The 23,587-nt window shown below is 43.6% G+C and overlaps 1 protein-coding gene across 2 annotated transcripts in view; it reads right to left on the bottom strand.

Moving 5' to 3' along the window:
- Window positions 1–22,784, bottom strand: part of MOB1B (MOB kinase activator 1B) — a 44,720-nt gene extending 21,936 nt beyond the window's left edge. Inside the window, exons 1-2 of one of the 2 annotated variants that reach the window (XM_055700706.1) lie at window positions 22,571–22,784; window positions 88–254 (exon numbers count right to left, since the gene is read on the bottom strand). In XM_055700706.1, coding sequence (XP_055556681.1) covers window positions 88–254; window positions 22,571–22,584 — 181 coding nt within the window. In that variant the 5' untranslated portion in view covers window positions 22,585–22,784. The remainder of the gene's footprint in view (window positions 1–87; window positions 255–22,570) is intronic. The other variant, XM_055700707.1, reaches the window with a different exon arrangement.
- Between the last annotated feature and the right edge of the window lie 803 nt (window positions 22,785–23,587).

Raw genomic sequence — 23,587 nt, 5'->3', positions numbered from 1 at the left:
CACTAGAAAGGGGCACACAGTTGTCCTCCCACAAGTGTCAGGCCACATTCAGCAACCCCCTTACGAAAAAAAGGTGAGCCGACTTACTGTTAACTGCAACCCATTCATTTAAGTCTTCACCCTCTGGAAGCATAACGGCCATCCGGAGGTTACCACTTCCAAGCGTGGCTTCGGCATGTTTTAGCAGCTCATACTGGTGAGACCCCTCTGGAATATTCTTCTTTGGTTTGAAGGTTTTGGAAGAGCGACTACCACTGCAGAAGGGAGAGGAAATACTTAGAAAACTTGTGGAAAGGAAAGGGAATAAGAAAGGAGCGGAGAAGTCACACTTACACATGGAATTACCATTAAATACTATCCCCACGCCCGTATTTTCATGTCAAAAAAGGGTATTTAACAAGAACTGGGATGCACAAGTTAACAGGTGCTTTGACTTTTTTGTTTTAAACAGTTAAACGATTCTCCACTACCCTGCCTTCTCATCTGCTCACCCTACTGTTAAGCCAGCCAGATAATTGGGAACACTCAGACTCCCTTCCCTCTCTCAGCAAAATGGATTGCAGGCAAGACAAGACAAACAGTATCTCCTTCCCCAGAATCTGGACAGCCACATATCCATGACAGCAGCCCTGCCAAATGGAAATCTTTACTCTGAACAGTCATAAAGCTTGTTATGGTAATGAAAGTCACTATTTATTTAACCAAAAAAACCCCATGGTTTTTTTCTAACACCCAACTTTATGAGACATGAAATGTCAGCACACCTGTGCAAGTGTAATAAGAAGATAGGGACAACCTGTTCAGATCCCTGTCTTTTCAAATCAGATATGATGTGCTAAATAGTTACTATTAATTCCTCAAAACCAAACTGCTGTTATTTAGGAAGGCATATTTTCTGCAGAACTAGCCAATTCAGAATAATATCTTAGCTACCAATAAAATAACTTTTCCAGTATCTGGTATTGTGTAGGAACTTAATTTTCACAATACAGTTGCTAAAAAATACATGAAGACGTTAGCTGAAGGCTGATACAATTCCCCATTTCCCACAAACTTTCTACGTCATTTTCCCCTGGTTTCACAGCATACAGACCTTTCAGCCTAACAGTTAGGTGAGAAATAAGGATGACAACTTTTACAACTTTCATGTAATTTTCTTACATATAATTTTGTTAGAAAAACATGGACTCACTTAGGGAAAAAGTTAAGACATTTGAATTTAAAATTATGGCAGTGAGCCTGGATGACACATTAACCCCTAACATGTCAGAAACATGACATGTAAAATTAAATATTTGCAGTAAAGTGTCAAATGAGCCAATATTTGTGAATGTTTTAGTGTATGAGCTGAAAAAAGATTTCTGTCAAGAGTGGAAAACTGAACTCTAAATTCCAATGAAAGCAAGTAGAAAGATGTGAAAGCCAGACAGCAGAATTTTCACGACAAGTATTATGCAGTTCTCACTTCTTTATATATAAAAAGACTTTAGCAACTTTTCACCATCTCTACAGGACCAAACAGAATATTTGTTAGTGGTGCACAAGGGTTCTCCTCAGCTCACTAAATATTTAATGATTGAACGATTAGGGTTAATGATTGATGATTAGGGTTGTAAGCTTATCTTTGGGGAAATGCAAGTGACAGCTACCTGTCACACAGAAGCACTCTGAGAAACTTCATTCTGCATCTCATTTTGCCCACCACACCACAGTACAGCCATCAACAAAAAATTAACAAAGATCACTTCTTTCTACAATCCTGAATGCCAACAGCTCTATCAGAGACAGTGTGCACCAAAGAACACAACAAAAATTGTTCTTTCCAAAACACGAGAGGTGACTGAGAACATGCCAGTTGCCAAGCGTACGATGAAACTACCTAACAGTTCAGTAAGTCTCAGTTTAGACTTGAACAAGAGCAATGGAAGAAGAAAACACAGTGAAACTAGGCATAAATAATGAGCTCCCCAACATTCCTCTGGGCAGATAACGACTCTGCAGGTGCATCTTTGGGTATTGCACAGATCCCACAAGTCCGGCTGGTTAGAGATTTACATGGTCCTAATCAAAGGAGGAAGAGCAGCATCCTCCCCCTTCCAAAGTCCTCCAGTGTAATCCTGTTTTCTAACCTTTGTAAAGCAGCACTTGGCTGGACTAATGGGCATCGTGGCATGATCCAGGTGAACAGGCCTTGTACACTCACACAGGTACCAAAACCATACTAATGCAGTCAGGTACTAAATGCAACCAAGAGCCAGAAGTAGGAAGAGGAAACATACAGCTCCCATATCCTCTCTTATGGGACACTTCTTAACATGCACCCAGCCATTTGCATTTCACCCCGAGCAAGGACACCAGATTTCAATCTTAAATAAAGTAATTGCCTCCCAGTGGGATCAAGAAGCTTCTGTGGATCAGGGAGTTCCCTTCACCTCCCACTCCTCCAGCCACCTGCACTTGTTGCCAGGCCAGGTTCAAACCAACTCTGAAGAAAAAGCAACTGAAAAAAACACTGAACAAAAAAAAACCCAAATCTTTTAACTGGCTCCTTGAGTAGACCCAAGTTTTTCTCTTCAGGAATATACTACCCACTTTATAGCCACTATGCCAACACAGGGGGTAAAAATTCAACTTAAAATATCTAGCCATTGCTTTGGTTTGTGGCGGCATGGACAGGGCTGACGCAAGGGAATATTCACAACAACTGAAGAGCTAGAGAGACTGGTATCGTTACCTTTCCATGCACGTCAGTGTAAGCTGAAGGAAAAACAGCACACACTAAACACAAGCACAGCACTTCCTAACATGCTCACAAGATTTTGTTCTTATTCCATTTAACTAGATCATGAAGAAAACCAACTCCTAATACTTTCATGAAAAGCAAACCAAAGGTTTCCACAGACTTACTGCCACAAGAGCTCAAGTCACCCATTCATCATAAATGGCAAGGTAAAGAAAGAGATTCCCTCCCCTCGCCCACTGCTTACATAGAATCCCCAATTCCTAACACTCAAGTCCTCCTTTCACTGTGTTTCAAAACCTAACCTACATCAGCTTCTCCTTCACAATACTATCATTTTCATGTAATAATGAAGACTGAAAAACTTAACTACTGTAACTGGTCTGGTGCAGCCGCCCAAGGCAAAATCTACAAGCTCATTACAGACCTACTGCTTTGTGCATGGAGCTCCCCAAGCATGATGAGGAAAGCTCTACCCAGACAGAGACAGCACTCACCAAGAGGACTGAGATCACGAAGGACAGCATCCCACTAACAGCTTCAGTACAAAATCTTTGCTCAGGAGGAGCATACAGCATAGAAACATACAAAGCAGTAACTGGGAAAAGGTTATGAAATAACTAAACCAATAAATTGTTTGAATTTTATCAAAAAGGGTAAGCCAGCAGAAGGGATGAGGGTTCAAGAACAAGGCACAAGGGAAGCATGGTGAAGGAACTGCCTTAATAAAAATATTTATTTTGAGAAAACTCTGGGTAGGAATTCAGTCCCTATCCACCCCAGACTGTTATCCTGCCAGATAACAAACCAAGTCATTGCAGATCTGCCGAATACCCAGCAGAGATCTTCTATGGTCAAGGAAGCGGAGACTGCACAACACATTGGATTATCATTAGGTATCACTTAATCCCTGCTACCCTCTTCCCAGAAGCAGAGGGCTTCTTCACATGAGCTGGCAAAAGCTGTAACAGAATACACAATGGTATGGTCTCATCAGCTATCTAAATAAGGCATTCCATATTTGCCTCCACTACCTTTCTGATCACTACTTCTCAAACTCAGCACAGCCATCCTGAGAGCAGGAAACTGTCTCACACAAAAGGCAGGCAGGCATCCAAAAGGAAAACTAATAAGGATAAACGCAGGCTGCTAGTCATCGTGTGCTATGGAAATATCTGCAATTTTGGCACAAAATTACCAGAATGCCATGCATCTATGCAGTTTACCATATGTGATACCAGTTAACTGCACGCACAGCCGTGCACTCCTTGATACAAACAGAAGTTCAGGGACTCAACAACCTAATACAGGTTCTCTAAGCCAAAACCCTTACAGGACACATTTTCTCTTGGGAAGTCTAGTTACAAGTGCTGCTGCAAACGTTATTTCAACTACCTCGTCAGTTCAGAAGCTCTCCTATTCTTTAATAAAAAAACACCATCATTTATTTACGCCTTAGCACTTGTCAGTTAACTACCTCTTCAAATGGTTACCTATGTAATCCTGCTCCCTCCCTAAACCCCGACCACAGCAGCATGTTGCTCCTGCTGCCCTACGCTATGATTCCCAACACTGGGCTGAAGCGATCTGAAAAGCCAGAATAAGTAATATTTTTCTTCCTATTATGTCAATCTGTTACATGTGACAGATTTAGACAGTTGTGTTCTTCCAGGTCTATTTCCTCAACTCCTTGAACTTCAGACAAAAAAGTAACTTTACAGGCCTGGCTGGTGGCCAACGATACATACAATAATAGATGTCTTGATCAAAAGTATGACACTTTATTTTCACCTACATTCCGTAACAGAATTAGCTATATCTGTGAGCCATTTCTCTGGAGATTTTAAAAGGCTCTGAGCTAGTATGCAACACCTGCCTTTCCCTGCCAAGAGTCTCTGAACTCTCCTTCAGTTTCAAAATATCATATTAATGCAGAAGTGAAAGGGGACGGAGAAGCCCTCAGCAATACCGCACCGAAGATCCCATATAAAAAGGTCATGAAATGGGGAACAGATTGCATCACCCCCTCTATTTGTCACAACCAATTTCTAGTTTTTCAAGAAGAACCGACTTCTCAAAGAATTCTTGCAATTCCAAGGACGTTTTGCTCCCTTCACTCCCACATCCAATATTTCTAGCAAATTATGCCCTTCTATTTTTATAGGTAAGTACAGCTACAGCAGTGCCAGATGCAGTCCGACCCAGCACTAAATCTGGAAATGTGTTTAAAGGGATTGACTCACTGTGCCAGGATGAGCGTGGCAGCCTGGCCAGGAAGCCACACCGCCAAGCCGCAGGAGTGGCGTCCCACTCTCGCAAGCCCACACACTGCTTGGCCTCGCAAAGACGTCACAACCTGCTTGTAAGCAAGAACACAGCATTTCCTCCAAAGCTGTAATTTTGATCAAGTCATCTGCTGACAGGGAGGGTTTTTAATAACACGGATTCTGCAGGCTGTTCTGTCTTAGGTTAGCAAGATGACATTTACAGAAGAAAGGAGAAGTTTCAGGCGTCCTGCTTACACCACGCTTCCCAAGCTGCCTCAGCAGCCCACTTCAGCTTCAAACACGGCACTGGCAGATCTTTTACAATCAAAGCAGCTAAATATCCAGTCTAAACTCTTGATACACTTCTTGTTAACTGCAGGGAAGAAGCCACTTAAACCTTTGCGCCCCTAAGAGAAGCACTTTGGCTGGCCTGGCTTAGACCTCCTCAAACCCAAGTGCAGTCTTTCAGTGGAGCGGTCTACCTATTTCTGTGAAGTCTGCTGCGTATCCAGGGAAGCTTGAATTAAACCAGAAAAGTTCAGGCTCCTTATGCACAAAACTTAAGGCTTCACAGCTTGTTTTTACCACAGAACTAACCTCAAGCTCTTACCTACTGTTGTGTCTAACATGGCTCAAACTGACAAGAAAAAACCCTTGTCCTGAATCCATTGTGCTTCACAACCAAACATATGGATGCAGACGTAAGCCCAAATCCTGCCAGACTGCAACCTACCCGTTTTGCAGCAGCACCGCAACCTAAACCACTGAAATACTGACAGTGCTCCGAAGTCTTCCTCAAATTCCTCAAGTAAACAAAACCAGAGCATGTTATCCCATAATTCACTAACAATTCATTACAGCATCTCCAACTAATGCAGTACTTATAAAGCACGCGATTGCTACACCATTGGCAAAATGGAAGGAGAAAAGGAGACACCATCCTGAAGAAGATGTGAGAATCTGAAAAACTTTTTTTTTTTCCCCTCTGAACACCTACTTGCACATCACATACTAAACTGACATCTTTTACAAGAAATCAACATTTTAAGATACCACAAGCATTCAACTTCCACAGCAAGTACAGAGAGCACTGCTCCTCCAAACTGTTGCAAGCTAACTGCAGGCTCAAGAACACAGTGCTGCAAGCAGTGTAAATCATGTCATATGGGGCTCACCAGTGGACTGTTTTAACAAACATTAGAAAGGACAGAAACTTGCCCTGGGGAAAAATAAATAGAAAATGCTGCAGTGGCACCATTTTCAGGACACACCTGCCACCTATATTCTTCTAACTGGTATATAATGCTGAGGCCTTGGGATATTATCTTTCTTTCCTTGGGGGAAGGTGCAAGTAACTTACTTCTGCAAGTGCAGCTATACCACTCAGCGTCTCTCACAAGTGTTCACCACCACAGTCCAACTGAAATAAGCCCTTCAAAATCTTTGAAAGTGCTCAAGAGATTCTGAAAAAGTCAAACTCAAGACAGCACACAGAACATTTACCTGGGGCATGGAAACTTTTCATATTTCAGCTCCTGCGTTTTCATCTTCAAAGGCCTTTGCAAGTATTAATTAATTCTCACAAAGTATCTTTGAAGTAGGCTTCATTAGCGTCTTGTTAGACACCGGGAAACTGAGGCAGCAGCTCATTGCCAAAGGCCAACAAGTAAATTTATCAGATAAGTTCCCAAGTTTTAGTTCTGTATCTCCTTGTCTCTTTTCTCCTGCTGCACCTCTTTTTAAACCCCAATACGCAGAAAACTGTTAAGACTAGAACCAAATTCCAGAAAAGCAAACATTTCAAGCCTTCAAACAATAATATAGGGTTCAAATGAGAACACCCTGCTGAGAATAGATACAACAGAGTATGACCATGTTAGTTTCCAATAGTTAACATAGAAAGTTAAAAAAAAAAACCCTCAGGCTCCTTTTTGGAAATTAATCAATAGCTGCAGTATTTAAATGCATTTTCCCTGTGACAATCACAACATCAGAAGGACAGCAGGTAAAATTAAGCTGTACGTGTTCAAAATCTGCACTGACAAGATTTAACTTGAGCCCTTCTATTTATAAAACTGCACAGTCACAACATCTCTGTTCTGAAGAGAGATGGTGTGCAAGCCAGGCATTACTTTCTTACAATACCAAAAATACAATTATTTCCCAGTCACTTTTCTGCTCATTAAAATAAGCTTGTCTCAGCCAGTTCACTTTAATTGGGAGGTAACAAATTCAATGTAAGAACTGGGGAAACAAGCATTCCACAACCTCGTGTACCTTTGATGTACCACCATGCAGGGGGTCTAAAGACAAATCCAGTAACCACCAATTTAGGACAGAGAAAGACAACAGCCAAGGAAGCTTTAATCCCACGCGCAGAGGTTACAGGTGCAATGGGCCAGCGAAGCAAGAGCTTCTGCCATGCTCAGGGGGCAGGAGGAGAAATCCCAGAGCCCAGCTATTCAAGAGCTATACTCCATTTTTCAAATGCTGTTACTCCCCAATACTGCTTCCCATGAAGATGACTATGAGACTCATTGAACAGCACAGGCTAATGGTCTGAAATGAGGCATGGTGCTATCAGTCCAGCCAATTCAAATTCAGAAGACCTGTGTGCTCCGCGGCAGTCCAATACTGGGTTACAACTCAACATTTAAGAGGAATCTGAAATCTCAGCACACAAGCTGATAGGTCCCACCTTGAAAAACGTCCCTCTGTGTAAACTTTTTCAGATATAGTCGCTGCATTATTCTGAACACTAATAAAAATAACATACTTCTAAAGACCGCTCCCATCTAACAAAAGTAACTTTCACAAATATTAAGCCGTAAAAAGTGTAATTCTCTGCACATGGAAGGAAACAGACTCTGCCAAGATCACTTAACTAATCAAAGCAGCCCGTCTGGGAAAGAGTTAAGAACTGCCAACTCCTTACACAACATAGCTTTGCTCCCAAAAGGTAAGCAGTGGTTACAAAGCAATTCCAGACCCAGGATTTTTGTTTTGCTTTGTCTCTTTTGTTTTTCTTAAGGAAGAATCAGTTGCACTGACTTGAAAAATTTCCACAGACACATGATCATTCCTATAGGAGCAGAATACACCTTGTTTATTGTTTATATACTCTATTGGAGGAAACAGTAACTGAAAATATTAGATTAAGGGCACAAGCTTCCCATTGTAGCTAGTATGAGATACAATAATAACCTAAATTGTCTGCTACACCTAGAGTAAGTCACTGAAAGCAGAAATATTGAAGTTAAAAACGGTGAAAGTAAGGATGCCCAAGAAATGATTCTTCCCAAAGCTAACACTGCACATGGTAAGCAAAAGGCCTCAGCTTTTTAAGGAATGTCTTTGTGTGATGAACTCACCTACTGCCTGCCCAAGCCAAAGCCAGTTGCCAAGGCTACAAAAGACCGGTACCATGCTTTACAACCCAAGGAGCTGGAGCCAAGTTACTTCTCTCCAGATTTCAGCATGCTCCTTCAGGAAAGCTGTGTGGGGCACCTTCAGGAATGAGTACTCGATTCTGCCAAAGTAAAAATTGGGCTTCCATATATTTCTGTGCAAATCCATCCCTGCCATGTTCCCACAGTGGCTCCTGCTTGCTCCAGAACCGTGCTGCTTCCTGTGCTAAGCTGTCCTTTCAGCCAGCGGACTCCCTGTTGCAAGGGAGGGAGCCTGCCTCCCATCTCCCACCGCCCCACACCGTGGCCACCCCCGCTGTGGGTCAGGGTCCCCCGCGAGCCAGGCACAGGGGTGGGTCAGGGAGAGCGGCTGCAGCCCCTGCTCTGCTCAGCTCCCCATCCTGCAGGTGCTCAGCACACCAAAGCTGCCTACAGCACCTGCCTCCCTGCCCATGCCTGCAGTACTTGTCTTCCAAACCCCAGGTCCTTGAGCTTAGCAGCTTGACAAGAAATTCAGCTTTAAAAAATAAATAAATCCCACGGTAACAGATACAAAACGCAACTTTCCACAAAAGACAAGGTGTGCTTTCAGGCAAGGTGTGCTTTCACATGAGAGAGGAAGGAAAAAAGCCTAGTTTCAAACACCATGTCTTTAAGTATTGAACATCATGCTTCAAAAAAAAAAAAAAAGCCACCATCAAACATGAACCAAAAAGTTTCCTCATCTGAAAAAGTATCACAGACCAGGGGAATTTAAAACAATGCCCTTATCTTTAATCACGGGGAATGGACAATGATGGCAATACAACACAGGTTACTCCTAAAAGAAGAGCTTCTTCAAATATCTGGAAATAGAATAAACACAAATCCAGACAAAACCCCAAACCCCACTCTTTTCAGTTAAATACCATCATCTGTCCTCCCTCATCCCACCCTTTTTCTTTGCTACACCATACAGTACATTCAATTTTCTGCAGACTTTTCCACGGAGTATGCTTCTCAAGGGGCACAGTGTCCATTATCACCATCACAGATTTTACATAGCACCTCCCTTCTAGTACTGACTGTGAAATGGGTGGGTTTATAAGATTCTGAATTCCCTACCCAGCAAGGCAGGGGCTAAAATCTGGCTTTCCCTTCTCAGAAAAACAGCTGTCTTCCTAGACTGAAGTTCCACACAGAATGGTAAGAGAAAAGGCAGATGAAAAAGTCTCATCTCATCAATAGCTCCTAAATACACATATCATTATACACAAGACTCTACATGTAAAAGAGCAGAAGTTTATCAGATGATTCACATCCAGTAAGAAGAAAATTATTTAAGGTAGCCTTAAGGAATGATTTTTTTGCTTTTGCTCATCCCAATCATCACCACCCAGTGTTGAAAGCTGCTGTAACATGTACATGTCCACATTCTTAAAATAAATTTTTTTCTTCTATACATACACATTTTAGAGTCAGTGGAGTCAACCAAATGTGGGATTTGCCCAGCAGAAGTCAGATGCTCTTATGTGCACCATAACACAGCTAAAGACAAATTTTGCTGGCTGAGCGATGACTAGAGGACAGGTGACTGGCCCTTGGAAAATGGCCATTTCACTCTTCCCTCTGACACATGCCCTCACTCACTCTGCAGCAGCACGCTTTGTGCCAAACCCCGAAAGACATTAGGTGGCCACAGAACATTTTCTAGCCAAGCCAGGCACCTCTGCTTTCCTGTCTCTCTTCCACCAGTTTTCCATCTGGGAGTTCAAAACGTGCCTGTAAACAAGGGGGAGGTGTTGTGCTACACCACTGACGTCTACTACAACACCACCCAGGCAGGTCGCAATGGTGTTCCTGCCGTTCACCCCGCTGGATGCAACCCTTCTCCCAAGTAATCACAATTCCTAATGCGAGGAACAAGTAAGAGTCTAGAACACCATCCTCTAACCAGGAAATCATCATCACTTTGCTATGCTTACACGCAAAATAAATTCCCTTGTTTTATTCACAGCATGTTCATTTAATACACTTTCATCTCCTGGAAAATCCGCAAAATAAACAAAGCAAGTCACAGTTGCCCTCAGTGGATACTACCAGAGCTCTGCCTGTGCACTCAAAAACACAATTAAACTAATTCCCAGAGCAGCCAACAGTTGCGGAAATGACTCAACTTCTCAAGCGTTGTCTTCTGTAGGCCTAACAGCAATGCTGGGCAAAGAGAGGGACAAGCCAGAGTTACGAAAAGCAGCGCACAAGAGAATCCATCAGAGAAAAACTGAAGGTGAAAGAAGAAAGGAGTGCACATTCGGCTAAGCCCTATTGATTTGCAGAGACAAGCCGGCAAACAGGCAGACAGCAGAGGAACTGGAACACAGCTGTGGTACAAAATCTGCAGCCTCCCAACAGGCTCACTGTGCGTGTTTCAGCAATGCCGCCCCACTACTGCTCACAGGTTTCTTCACAGACTTTTTCAAGAGCTTTAAGACCACCGAACATCCCTTGAAACAAGTTTTCACGCCAATTTGCAAGAGGCAGGCTTTTAGCAAAGACCAAAGTATCTCTGCATGTTCTCCCCTTGACATCCACCTGAAATCCTGTTACATGAGAGGAATCAAGATTATCCAGAATGTTTTGCTGCATGCTCCCACTGACTACCTTGAGGCAAATGCAATGCTGTCTTCACTCACAAAATTTCTGTCTTATTACAAACAGAGGTCAGATTTTTAAGAAAGCAGAGGACCGGTCTTGGCTGGTTTTCTGGGGTTCTTTCAATCAGATCCAGGTTCCCCAACTATTTGAATACTAACACCTACCATGTACATACACACACCCCCATGGAATTGTATGGCATAATCAAAACCAGATTTATTTCTGGAGATTCTAATATCCTAATATTCATGTACTACTACTTTAAAAGAGCAGGCGACTAACAGCTTTGAAGGTGGTAAACACTAAGTATTCCTTCCTCTCCAATTACTTTGATTTTTCCTACGGACCACTGAGATGGCATTTAGTATCTTCACCATTTCAGTCACTAATAAAGCTCTCTGCAAACTTAACAGCACTGTTTTCCCACTAATGTTCCCCTCTTTTCTCAGGAAACCCTTATTTCTGTCAATTAGCATTAGCTCACTTAAAAGGGAGGGCACAGCACTAATTCAAACAGAAGTTAGAACTTCACCTAGTTATGCTTCAAAGTTTAGTTTCCACGGAGGTTCAGACCTCAGTTTAGTGCATGAATGTACCTAATAAATCATTCAGTAGACTTAGCTACACTTCTTTTGTAAAACTTACCCTTTCCCATAGACAAAACTTGGCACTAAAATGCCATTTGAACACTTACTTCTGCTGTATGTGAGTGCATGGCGCATTTTCCTTTGAAGGAAGAGGACTCTGTGAAGTTGTGAATAGTAGACTACTGAAAAAAGCTCGAAGGTTGCTGACAAGGATGGCATATGTACCCTGCAGCAAGGACCGCTGCAGGCGAACTCCAGCCCCTGAGAATGCAGTTCTGCCCCGTGGCAAGCAAATTCTGAAACAACAGAGTCAAATGCCTGTGACAGACAATGACGCATGCCACACTTGTTATCAAAAGCATACCTATGCACTCCATACCCATCGAAACCTGTAGAAAGACCCATCCCTGTGAAGTCTGCAGCCCAAACCATCTTAGTCTTCCTCTTTTAGATGCATAATGAGGACACAGAACCAAAAAGCAAATCTGGGGAAGAAGCATGTTTGCGTATTTTCGAGAAATTGTTAAAACCTGTCACTCGGATGTTTCCAAGAAAATGTTATGTTCTAAAGGAAAACAATTACGCAGAGGGAAAATGCTCAGTAACACATGTGGGAGTAAGGATGACACAGCACATGTTATGCAGACGTGCAGAAACATGAAAAGCAGTATTAGAAAACTCAAACGTCATGCAGAACATAAGGAAACAGAACAATATTTTTTCTTCTTTTTAAGAAGGAAGCAGTAACATTCAAGTCCTGGCCTGGCAATCCAAGTGAATACCAACAAGAGAGGGAAACAAATCAACCACAGAATGATAGTATCCACAATCAGAATCAAACCTAGGAAGTACCATTATGGACACAACTAAGCAAATTATAAAAGAAATACAAGGAAATACATAAAGCTGCAAGTCCGGGTTATTTCTTTCAACAAGACATCTGACTGTGTTTAAAAGAAAAGATATTGGAAACGTTAATAAAGAAAGAAGGTTTACTAAAACATTTAAGTAGGCATGAAGGAGTTCAAGATCTTTCAACCAGTAACTGAAACTACCAGGAAGTGGCCTGGAGAGCTCCAGCTTGCCCGGGGCAGCCTTGCACACTGCCATTCTACAAAGCATCACCGGTTTGTGGGGCAAGAGGAAAGAGGGAGGCATGTCAAATAAATAAAACAGGTGATTAACAGGGTTTGCCTACCTATGATTTCTTTACTGTAGTACTTTTTCGATTTGATAAAACAAGGATAAAAGTGTCCCATGCAAAAGGTATATACTACTTTCCACTGCAAACTTTTCCTCCTGCCTCAGAGATTTCCTTACATTCAACTGAATTTTCTTTATGCTTTTGCATTACTAATGCCATCTGCATCCTAAACCGAATCTGCTTTAAATCTATTTAAAGGATAGTCACATCCTTTAAATACCTTTAAAAAAGTACGAAGCAGAGCTTTTCAGAAAGTGATCTACACACCGCTGAGGATGATGAATTGCAGCAATAAAAGCCTGGCTCTAATATCAAATTAGATCCTTACTTATACACCAAATATAGTGCTTGGAGAACATGCCTCAGAACATGGATGGTTTCCCAAAATGCTGCTTTATGAATGACTACAGCAAATCTAGTCACCCAACCTATCACAGCAGGCCATTAAAAAAAAAACCAACCAAACAAACAAAAAACACTAAACAGTTTAATACAGTCTTCATTCCTTTCAAACACAATAAAAAGAAAAATCTATTAATGCGTTTAGGAAAAAGGCAAAGTTTAAAAAAAGGAGAAACAACTAAACTTTATTGGGGGAGGAGTCACTTTAACACTTTATAATAGGCTGTCTTTTATTGTAACCCCCACGCAAAACAGGCTGATGATATGAACACGGCCAACAAGAAAAACTTGGCAACTTCCCAACACAAAAACCTCAAAGCATGTGGGTAAGATTACACTTACACTTTGATTAATAGCTAAAACGGGGTCTGAATTCAGGAAATAACAGTACAATTATTGAAGGCAAGAAATAACACCAAGAATAACAGGAAGAAGAAATGGACAGGAGGCAGTAATGAATAATCTAACAGCTTTCCAAAAATACACTGCATTATCTCATCACCAAGTATTTCTTACACATTCCCCATACTTAATACAATCTTGTATGTGCTATATGTAACTACCTGCAGTAAAATTTGCTTATATCTTGCAAAGTATCTTATCAGGGAAATCTACCTGTCTGAAGCACCTGAGCGGGAACAATAACTCCTATGTACACAGGAGAACATTTCTTTTGAAACAGTTTAAGTTTGTGCATTTGACAACTGAGTCCGCAGTCCGTTTAACTGTTCTATGTTTTATTTAAATATATGGATTTTTCCCCTTTTCCACTCACATTGCAACAAGAAATTTTAAGAAGAGTTGTCAACCACAGAAGTTAATAATATGGCATTAGAGATGCTTTATTTTTTGTAAAACTTCCACTTCAGCATTAGAAAAAGCAGTATTTTGTTGCCACAAAGTATGGTAAGTAAAAGACACAGTAATGCCATTTTGATTCCTGGATCCAGAAAGCTCAGCAAGTCTCTAAAACAATTACTCCATTCAACCAAAACAAGGACCGTGCTACTGAAGTTGGTAAAAATGCAATTAAAATACCAGCTACCGAAACAAAATACGGGTTATTTTATTAAGGTCAACATAGAAACCCAAATAATCGTTATTTAGATAGAAATAATTTCTGTATCAAAAATCAAATGTCTTAGTTTTTAGCAGAAGAGGAATTTACCAAAGCTTACTTAAGCTCATAAAGAAAGGAACTGGAGAAAGTCAACAAATCCAGGCATTATAAGTTCTTATCTGCAAGATGTTCTTCACTGAGGAAGGGTTTATAATTTTCTATGTCAGGACTGCTGCTATCGCTAGGACACAAGCAATTAACTCTGGAGGTCAGCTACCGTATTTAAAGATGAAGTGCAATGATAGACAACAAAAAACAAAACAAAAAAGCAAAACAAAAAAACCCCACCAAATACATGGAAAAGAAGCAAAACTTCAAATAAAACTCAGCTGAAATATGGGTAGGATCACAGGAGGTATGTAAGAATAACAAAAGGAATGGGTTCCTGCCAAATAACAGCTGTGAACTGGAGAAGGAAGTGAGGAGAGGGTGAACAAGATAGAACCATCTTCACATAAAAAAAACAAAACAAACAACAAAAAAAAACCAACAGTGGGAAGTTTGGGACAAGAAGCTAAGGCTGCAGCTGGATTTCAGTATGAATGGGAAAAGACAACAAAGGAAGAAAGACCATTTACATTTGCAAGATATATCAGAGCAACCAAATTTGATCTTTTGAAGTACAAGGTCTGAATGGACCACAAAGCTGCACCTTATCCTTAGCTTTCTCCTGAAGCAAAACACAAAAAAGGCAAGAGGGGAGTAAGTTTTGTTCACTTGGAAGTACTGCTTTTAAAAGTTTCAAGATATATTTGCAAGGAAAAAACTATCACCTCATGCATTCACAGTGGGGGACTGCCTTTTTATTAACACATTACCATCTCATACGCATGAATTTACTGTCTGCTGACTCAGGCTACGTATTTGAAATGGGAAGCAAAGACTTGAATTAAGCAGAACACATCTGAGATGCACAACGCATTTTACTACACTGCACAAAAACTGGGTATCAGGTCCTGGAAGGACGTACCTACTAAGAAGAAGTTAGTTCAAACTTATTATCAACGTCCCAGTTTAAGATGCACAGATGTATGTCTCTCCAGACAACCAATCCCCAGCTCTCATTCCCTTCTTTCAAATTCCTTCCCCAAAATATTAACCCAGGCAACAGTGCCCTGGGAAGGCATTCGACACACAACACACAGACCAACCACCCTGCTGGCTCTGGGAACTTATGTGAAAAATCATAAAGTGAACTTTGTGGTTACTTCTTTATGATCTGCTTTAAATTGATCCAGAAGAGCTGCACACACATGGGTTTAGATAACCTATTCAGAATGTACTGTAACTCTGGAGGGACATTTGTAGCACACTGCTCATTTTTAAAATTCAGTGTTATTTCCTTCCAGAAGAGGTAAATGCAACAGATTACTTTTAAGTTTTCAGGGCTCTCTCTGTCCAGAGGAAGAAATTTTCTTGCTCTTAGATGTCACATAGAGAGTCCAAAAAGGACCTCTCCAGTTTTTCTTCCCAAACGCTTTTAAGCGTCTTTCACCTATGCTGACCTTCCCAACAGGACTGCGTGGCCCTTCACCACCAGTACAAGTATGTCCATCACAACCTCTCATCAGTAACATTTACATATCATGCAGCAGGTGAAATCACAACACTGACAGCCAGCATGACACTAACACCCCAGAAGTGCTATGAAAGTGAAAGGGAAGGAAATGCTATGTTTAAAAAAGCATCGTACAAAGAGATGACAAAGCAAACCACTGGATCCTGATAATTCCTTGTCATGAAATGTACAGGCTATAAAAATTTTAAAGTCTGTGAAAAGCAATTAAATTATATTCAGTTACAGGTGAAAACAGGTTCTCCAGCATTTGAATACATAACCCACAATCTCACTCCCTGTGTACTTTAAAAAAAAAAGACAAAAGCCAAACAGCAAGTTCATTCTCAAATCTAATAGGAAGTGGCTTTGTTTACAAATGCTAAAAGCCTCACAAGGCATATCCTGTGGTTTAGGTCGATTGGTGGGTCAAAAACTTATTGATAGCTTTGGCAGCAATAACTTTCTTATTGCTTACTATGGAAGACAAAGTGGCTTAATTAAATGCAGCTATTTACAGCTTCATTGCATCAGCCTTGGGCATGAAAACATTACCACACTCGCAACTCTTAAGCCACTCCTCAGTGGACAAATGCTTCTAATATGTCATCATTTTTCAAACAAGATAAAAAAGACTACGTATCTTTCAGGACACATACAGCATAAGATGCAACTGTGACCCCAGGGCTGTCCTTAACCATGGCTGCCTGTTGCCAAGAGGCCCTAAATCCAGAGACTTAACAGAAAATTATTGAAGGCTTTTGGCACCTTTTCAAGATTAAAAACTGAGCTGCACAAATCATCCCCTGAAAGCGATCCTTATTCCACCACGGTTCTTGTCTGACAAATGTAAATAGCTAATTGCATAGGTTCACTCACATTGCAAACACAAAGAGAGAAGGACAAACAAGCGAAAACAATTCTGGCATAAAAGCAAACAATTAGGAAGCAATTAAGACCGGACATCACTGTGATGTAGTAAACACAACTTTCACACTGAACAATGCCTTTCTTCGGGGGTTTGGGGTGGGTTTTTTTTTCATTCCAAGGAAGCATCTACAAACGTGTAAATGTGCCAGTCAGTCGCTTTAACCATTACATATTCCCCAAAACAGAGTATTAGCAGCAAAATTTTTTTTCAAATGCAATTCCAATCTCAGACATCTTACAGCCTGAGCTGGTCTGCACAGCTGTAACTCCAAGGCAAACTCGTTCTTTCTGAAATAAAAGCCAGGCAGCAGCAAAAACCACTTTGCATCTTTCCACCTCCAACCTTACTTACTGGTAAGACAGCAGCACTCCTGCATTGCTGGCTACAGTTTATTTCTGCTTCATCGTATGCTTGCTTGATCAGCTACTTTTTGAAAGCGCACGCAAATTTACCACCACAAGCAGACGTTTCATCAAACTCATCAAGAAAAAACCAAGTCACCGGCAGGAATGGCAAGAACTCAGCTACCTGAACAGGTTGCAACGCACACCCAAGGCCCAGTGAAGTCTGAAGGACAGGGCTGGTGACACAGCTGAGCTCACCGACTGCCGGTTTGCACAGAAAAAGGAAGAAGCCTCCTCCCTGTCTTTTGCCACATCCAGGTACTCCTGCTGCTTCCATTATTCCAACACCATGTCTGATGTCACTACACAATGATACCAAGCACCTAAATCAGCAAAAAACTAATCACACCAAAAAGGAATTAATTGCTTTCTGCTGGTTTAGCTTCCTCAACCAGCTCATTAGAAGGATGAGAAGTGCCTCAGTAAGCTTTAAGCCTATCAGCAAACTACACCCTAACACACTGCTTGGGGGTCTTCAGGGAAGATAAATGAGGGAAGCAGAGTGACAAGCACTTTGAAAGGCCTTTTTCAAGAAAGCTCGAGAATTTTAGAATTAATCGTACCACTGGCAGCACAAGGGACAGCACTTATGGACACGGTTTAGTGGTGGGCTTGGCAGTGCCAGGTTAATGGTTGGACTCTATGATCTTAAAGGTCTTTTACAACCTAAACGAATCTATGAGTGCCTCTATGTCAATTTTCCATTGCTATGGTTTCCGGAAGCTTTCTGTTCCTTGGTACTCCCTTCCTTGAAAGCAAGACCAGCTGCCAGCCCAGGGGCAAATCTTTTGACAGCAAGTCTTTCAAAACAGGAATTAAACACAGAGTTAACACTACAAGTGAAATGACGTGCTTCAACAACATTAAACACGAATTTCAGGTAAAAGCATGTATTTCCACAGCCAATAGTTAAATGAATCATAGAATCGTTTAAATTGAAAAAGACCCTCAAGATCATGGAGTCCAATCATTAACCTAACACTACCGATGAAAGCTATAAGCAGCAAGAAAAAAAAAAGTTTTACTTCCTGTGACATTCACTGTCAGAGCTGACTTTGTATAAACTGTACCTGTAAGGATCTTTTTGCTTTCCTCAAAACTGCTGTTAACAAGACTTTAGAAAAAAAAAATTAAAAAGTTAGCAGTAACTTCACAGTTCTCTCTCCAGTTTACTCGTAGGCAAAAACTCAAGAGACTTCATTTTTTCATTCCTGGTACTCTGCGGGGGCTGGTGGGGGCGGGGGGGGGGGACGACGACACTAAACACAGTTAAACAACAGATTTTACAGTAAGGTGTCCAGAGCCTCTACCCTGATCTCTGCTCTAGGAACACAGCCTGCACAGTTGTATTACACTAATCAAGCTAAAACTGAAGAAAACCATTACATGAAAATACAGGGAGAAAAACATCTGCATGTTCAACAAGCATGTACTTTCCATGACCAACAGTCTGTAAATGCCTACACGTTGATTTTCAATGACCAAAATTCCAGTTTAGAAGCCCTAACCAGTCTTCTGTGGGACTCCGTGATAAAAAGGAGATAAATACCACATCTCCAACTGTTAACTACAGGAGCACTCAGGAAGCACTCTAGCTGGAGAGCAACAAAGCTGAAAAACACTGCCCACTTTAGAAGCAGCTTTCATTTGGGAAGTAACAGCAACTCAGGCATCTAGGAAAGCTGAGGAAGGGAAAACATTTTTCAAGGGCAGGATCAGACTGGGAAATCAGGAAGGCCACAATGCTTGTCAATCTGGAAACACACACACCAGCTCTGATTCTGGTATTACTTTGCAAGAGATGTAAGGAAAAGAAAGTAATGTCCCACTGCACTTTCTGCACATACACAAAACTATGACTTTAACTAAATTTTTTGAAAAAATTAACCCACATGCACCACCAGAGGAAGCTGCTAAGCTCCGCCATGCCATGTAACAAGACACAGTTAACTTTGCGTTGATTCCTCAACATATGCACCCCAAACAACAGCTACTCACCCTTACTTGCTGTTTCCATCAGCTCCTAGTCTTTCAAAGTCACATCGGTTACAGCTACCTACATGAATCTCATTTTACAAAAACTAAAGGCTGGAATTTTCTGACAGGGATTTATGAATACACAGATGACTTTTTTTTAAGACAACACCACAACTTCAACAATAAAACTGAATCTTTTCCTTTCAAAAATAAATGGTTTTCATCTAGCTTCTTTTTTATGTAAGTTTTACCAGCGTAGGATAACACAAGCATGTTACCATATGGCACGCCTACCAGAACTATCTTTAATTTTTTTCCCTTGGAGATGTAAGTTAAAGTACCTGCAATGATGCTGTAATTTCCTTTTAGAGGCAGCTTACCAAACTGAATTTTTTTGGAACCAAAGATATTTTCTAGTCCAATTCCTTTTTATATATATATATATATATATAAAAAAAAAAAAAAGAAAGATTCAGGATAATCTATTCAACCATTGGAGAGGTTTATAAAGTCTTTTCAGAAAGGAAGAAACAGATCAGAAAGAGAAAACAGTGGCACTGAAAATAACAATTGCTGTCAAAACTGAGTTGTATTAATTCAGTGATTCGTCTCACAAGACAGTCTTTTTATAATGTTACCCATAACGAGAGGAGACAATGGATTCCCTTGATTCCCCCCCCCCCCCCCCCATGTAGCTTTATATGTCACTGGCCCTAGCAACAGCAAAGAATAGCAATGGATTTGTCAGCGTACAAGGACTGTGCAACGGGCCGGCGAGGGGGGCCCCAAGCACCCTGTGTTATCCAAGCACAATCACCCTGTTATTTGACAACAAGCAAGTCTGCAAGCAGAACACGGCTTTTGATATCATGCCTGAGTGTCAAACTGACAAACTACAGCCAAGTTACTGATGATAAACCTGCGTGACAGGTTCACTGCAATTTCAAAAACTTTTCTAGTCTAAGCTCACAGGGACAGTCTTCATCTGCCACATCTTTATTACAAGTTCAAAACTGTGGGCCAGTTCACAAAAGGAAATTGTGAGTCAGTTCACAAAAAAATAACAGTATCAGCAACACACAAAAAACAGCATGAACAAACAATTAATTTAGCTACCTCCATACCAAGGAAATTCTCGGGGACAAAGGGTGTGAAAAAGTACTATGATAAACCTATGTAAAAAGTACTGTGAAAGTGGGGGGGTGTTGCAGCTCAAAATACAAGTTTGCAATACTGTATCTGTAGAAGTGTAAAGATATCCAACTACTATCTTTGAATACTCTTATCAACTTAACATGAAATTCATGTTTGACAAAAGGTGGTGCTAACTTTCTGGATACTTAAAAAAAGAATAACTACTTGCCAGTACAACAGAAAGTTTCCTAGTCTCCCTGAGGCCTACCAGGCATATTTTAACTTTATTTTTTAAAAATCCATTTCTAGACTGCAGATGAGCAAATTAGGTGCCATGTACAACACTCCACCAACAGCTGAGACAGCTTTGCCAACATTTCTAGCTTTGCCATGCAATAGCTGTAGTTCCCACGTCTGTATTTCATCCAGCAGGACCACTTGAAACAATGGAGGTGGGGGTAAAGGTTTGCTTTCCTAGGTTTCAGAAGGGTCTGGAAAAAGAAAAAAGCATCTCATTATTGCCTGTGACAGAGGGTGGAGGGTTTCATGCTTTTCCGTTACCAGTTAGCCAAATGCCACAGAGAGGGAGGTTCTCTAATTTGCAAACCAGACTCCCAGGACACCACTGTACTCAAAATCCTGTCCCCCTTCGCCGCCGCAGCAGCTGAGAATTATGAAGGAGGGGGACAGCTGGGCTTCTCATTAGGAGCACCTCGCCTGAAACTAGGGACAGTCATTTGCACCCACCTCCCATTTTCAGCTTCCACCCTGCAGCTGATAGGTGATTTGCAAAATCTCTCTTGGGGTAAGACGGTACAAGTGCACTGACAGGCAAGCCGGTTTGCTATGGGAGCGGGAAAGAGATAAACGCCACGGAGAAATTTAGAAGGAAGCCAGCACTGGTGTTGTCTCCATGAGAACACAACTTACGAAAACGCTCCAGTTCCCAAGATAAAGTATCTTCTCTAAAAGCAGGCTACGTATACATCTGTTGGTTATCAATAGAAGCCTTTAACAACTGTCAGATATCATGGCAACCGTCCCACCAACCGCTCGCACGTAACTCCAAAGGCACAAACGCGCAGTGGGGCGAAGGCCTCCACGGAGCTTGGCTCCGCAAGGGCGCTTTTTCCAGCCGCCTGCATTTCCCTTCTTTCCCTAGAGCACATCTTCACTTTAATTAATAGGTCACTGAACCGGTTTATGTTAATTGTCAGAAGTACCTCGTCTTTGTTCCCAAGGGGAGGGACCCAAGTTCATTCGGTTGTTGTCTACGAAGCAAAACTGCAAAATGTAAGGTTCTGCGCACACCTCAACTGCCACCAATTCCTACGGGAGTTTTTTCACGCCGCAGCAAACGATCGCTCCTCATTAGAGGCGCCCGCTGCCCGCGCTGCCCCCGCATCCCGCCGCGCGGGCCCCGCACCCCTCCGCACCCGCGCAGCCACCCGCGCCGGGAACGCGCCTCCGAACGCGGCTGCTCACCAAGCTGCACCGACCCGATCCAGTCTTAACTCATCTACCTCAGATATCCCTACGGGCAGCAACTTCTGCCCACACCGTCCTTGCTATGCGCAGAAAAAACGTTATTAAAATAAAAAAAAAGAAGAGGCACGGAGTCCAGCCGATGGTGTTTTTCCCTCCGAAGCTGCCCTCGCCTCCCCACCGCTGCCCCTCGGCACCCGCCTGGAGGGCCTCCCCCGACCCCACATCAACAGCCTCGCGTGGATGTGGTCGCCCCCCGCGGCCGCTTTTCCACCCCGTCCCCGCTGCTGGAGGCGCCGGGCCGGCTGGGGAAGGCGAAACCCCGCTCCCGCGGCGAGCTGCCGCCCTCCAAACGCCCTCCCGGCGCCGCGCCAGCCCCGGCAGCCGCTAACTGCCGCGGCGGGGGGAGCCGTTACAGCCGTTAGCGCGGCCGGGCCCCCCGGGGAGCGGGGCACAAAGGGAGCGAGCGGGCAGGGCGCCGCTCCGCCGCCGGAGCGGGACGGGCAGGCGGGGAGGTGCGGAAAGAGGCGCCATGCCGGCCGGGAGCGGCCGCCCCGCTCCCTCAGCGCCCCGGGCGGTGGCCGCGTCCCCTCGGCGGGCTGCCCTGCCCGGCGGGACGGGGCAAAGGAAGAGGAAGGCACCCTTTCTCCCTCCCCAGGCGGCCGGAGCGGGGCGGGGGGGCTCCTCCCCGCCCGCCGCCGTGCCCCCTCCGCGGTTACTCACAACAAGAAGCTCATGGCGATGGCGGCGGAGCGGGACCGGCGGCTGCCTGGGCTCGGCACGGCTCGGCTCGGCGTTGCTCGGCTCCCAATGGCAGCGGCGGCGCAGGGCGGGCGTGTGCGGGGAGAGCGCCGCGGGGCGGGGACACGGCCCGCCGCCTCCCGCCGCCGCCGCCACCCGCGGCCCGCCCGGCCGCCATCGCCCCCAGCGCTCCCCGCGGCCGCGCCGCCCGCTCACCGCCGCCGGCCGCCGCTCCCCGGGCACGGCGCTCCCCCTCGGGCGTGCCCCTCGGATAGCGCCCGGTCCCTCCGTAGCGACCCCCAGGTCTCCCAGCCCTCTCCCCTCAGGCACCCTCGTCTTCCCTGGAAGCGGGCACCCCCTTGCCCTTCGGGTACCCCCATCCTGTCAGGCAGCGCCTTTCCCCCCAGACACCCCCAGCTGCAGCCCCTGCCCCAGGGCTCCCTGGAGCGTTTCCCCCGCCCCAGGTGACCCAAAGGGACAGGAGAGCAGGCATGGCCCGCACCGGCCATCCTCGGGCAAACCTCTGCACAGCTCCAGGCCGCGGCAGCCCAGCTCTCACTGGGCGATACTCTCTGGGCGCGGGCATAACACATATGACAGGCTTTAGGTGGTCCTGGCACTGAAATCCCTGTGATTACCTACTAAACGTTGCAGGAGAACCATGAAAAGCTCCTGAGCGATAGCACGGCCCACCAGCCTTCATCCCTCTTCTACCCCAAACCGCCTGCTGCGGAGCAAGCCCGCAAGGTACAGGAACGGGGAGCAACTAGCTTCGCTTCAGCGTGTCATGCCAGGGACTCAAAACGCGTGATGATTTCATAATTTATGCCATCCAGGCTTCTTAGGCGATCTATCCTCATTCTTCAGGGTGCATGACCAAGGAGTTCAGGTACTCAACCCACAGATGACCACCACAGTCAAAAACAAGAAGGGAGATCTTAACCGGCATTTCTGCCCTCCTCACTCAACAGTCTGAACCTTTTTAAAAGAAACGTGTCA

The sequence above is a fragment of the Falco cherrug genome, chromosome 1 (genome assembly GCF_023634085.1).
Source record: "Falco cherrug isolate bFalChe1 chromosome 1, bFalChe1.pri, whole genome shotgun sequence".
Lineage (NCBI taxonomy): Eukaryota > Metazoa > Chordata > Aves > Falconiformes > Falconidae > Falco > Falco cherrug.
Note: the sequence above shows the minus strand (reverse complement) of the source record. Positions and strands in the feature narration are given on the sequence as shown.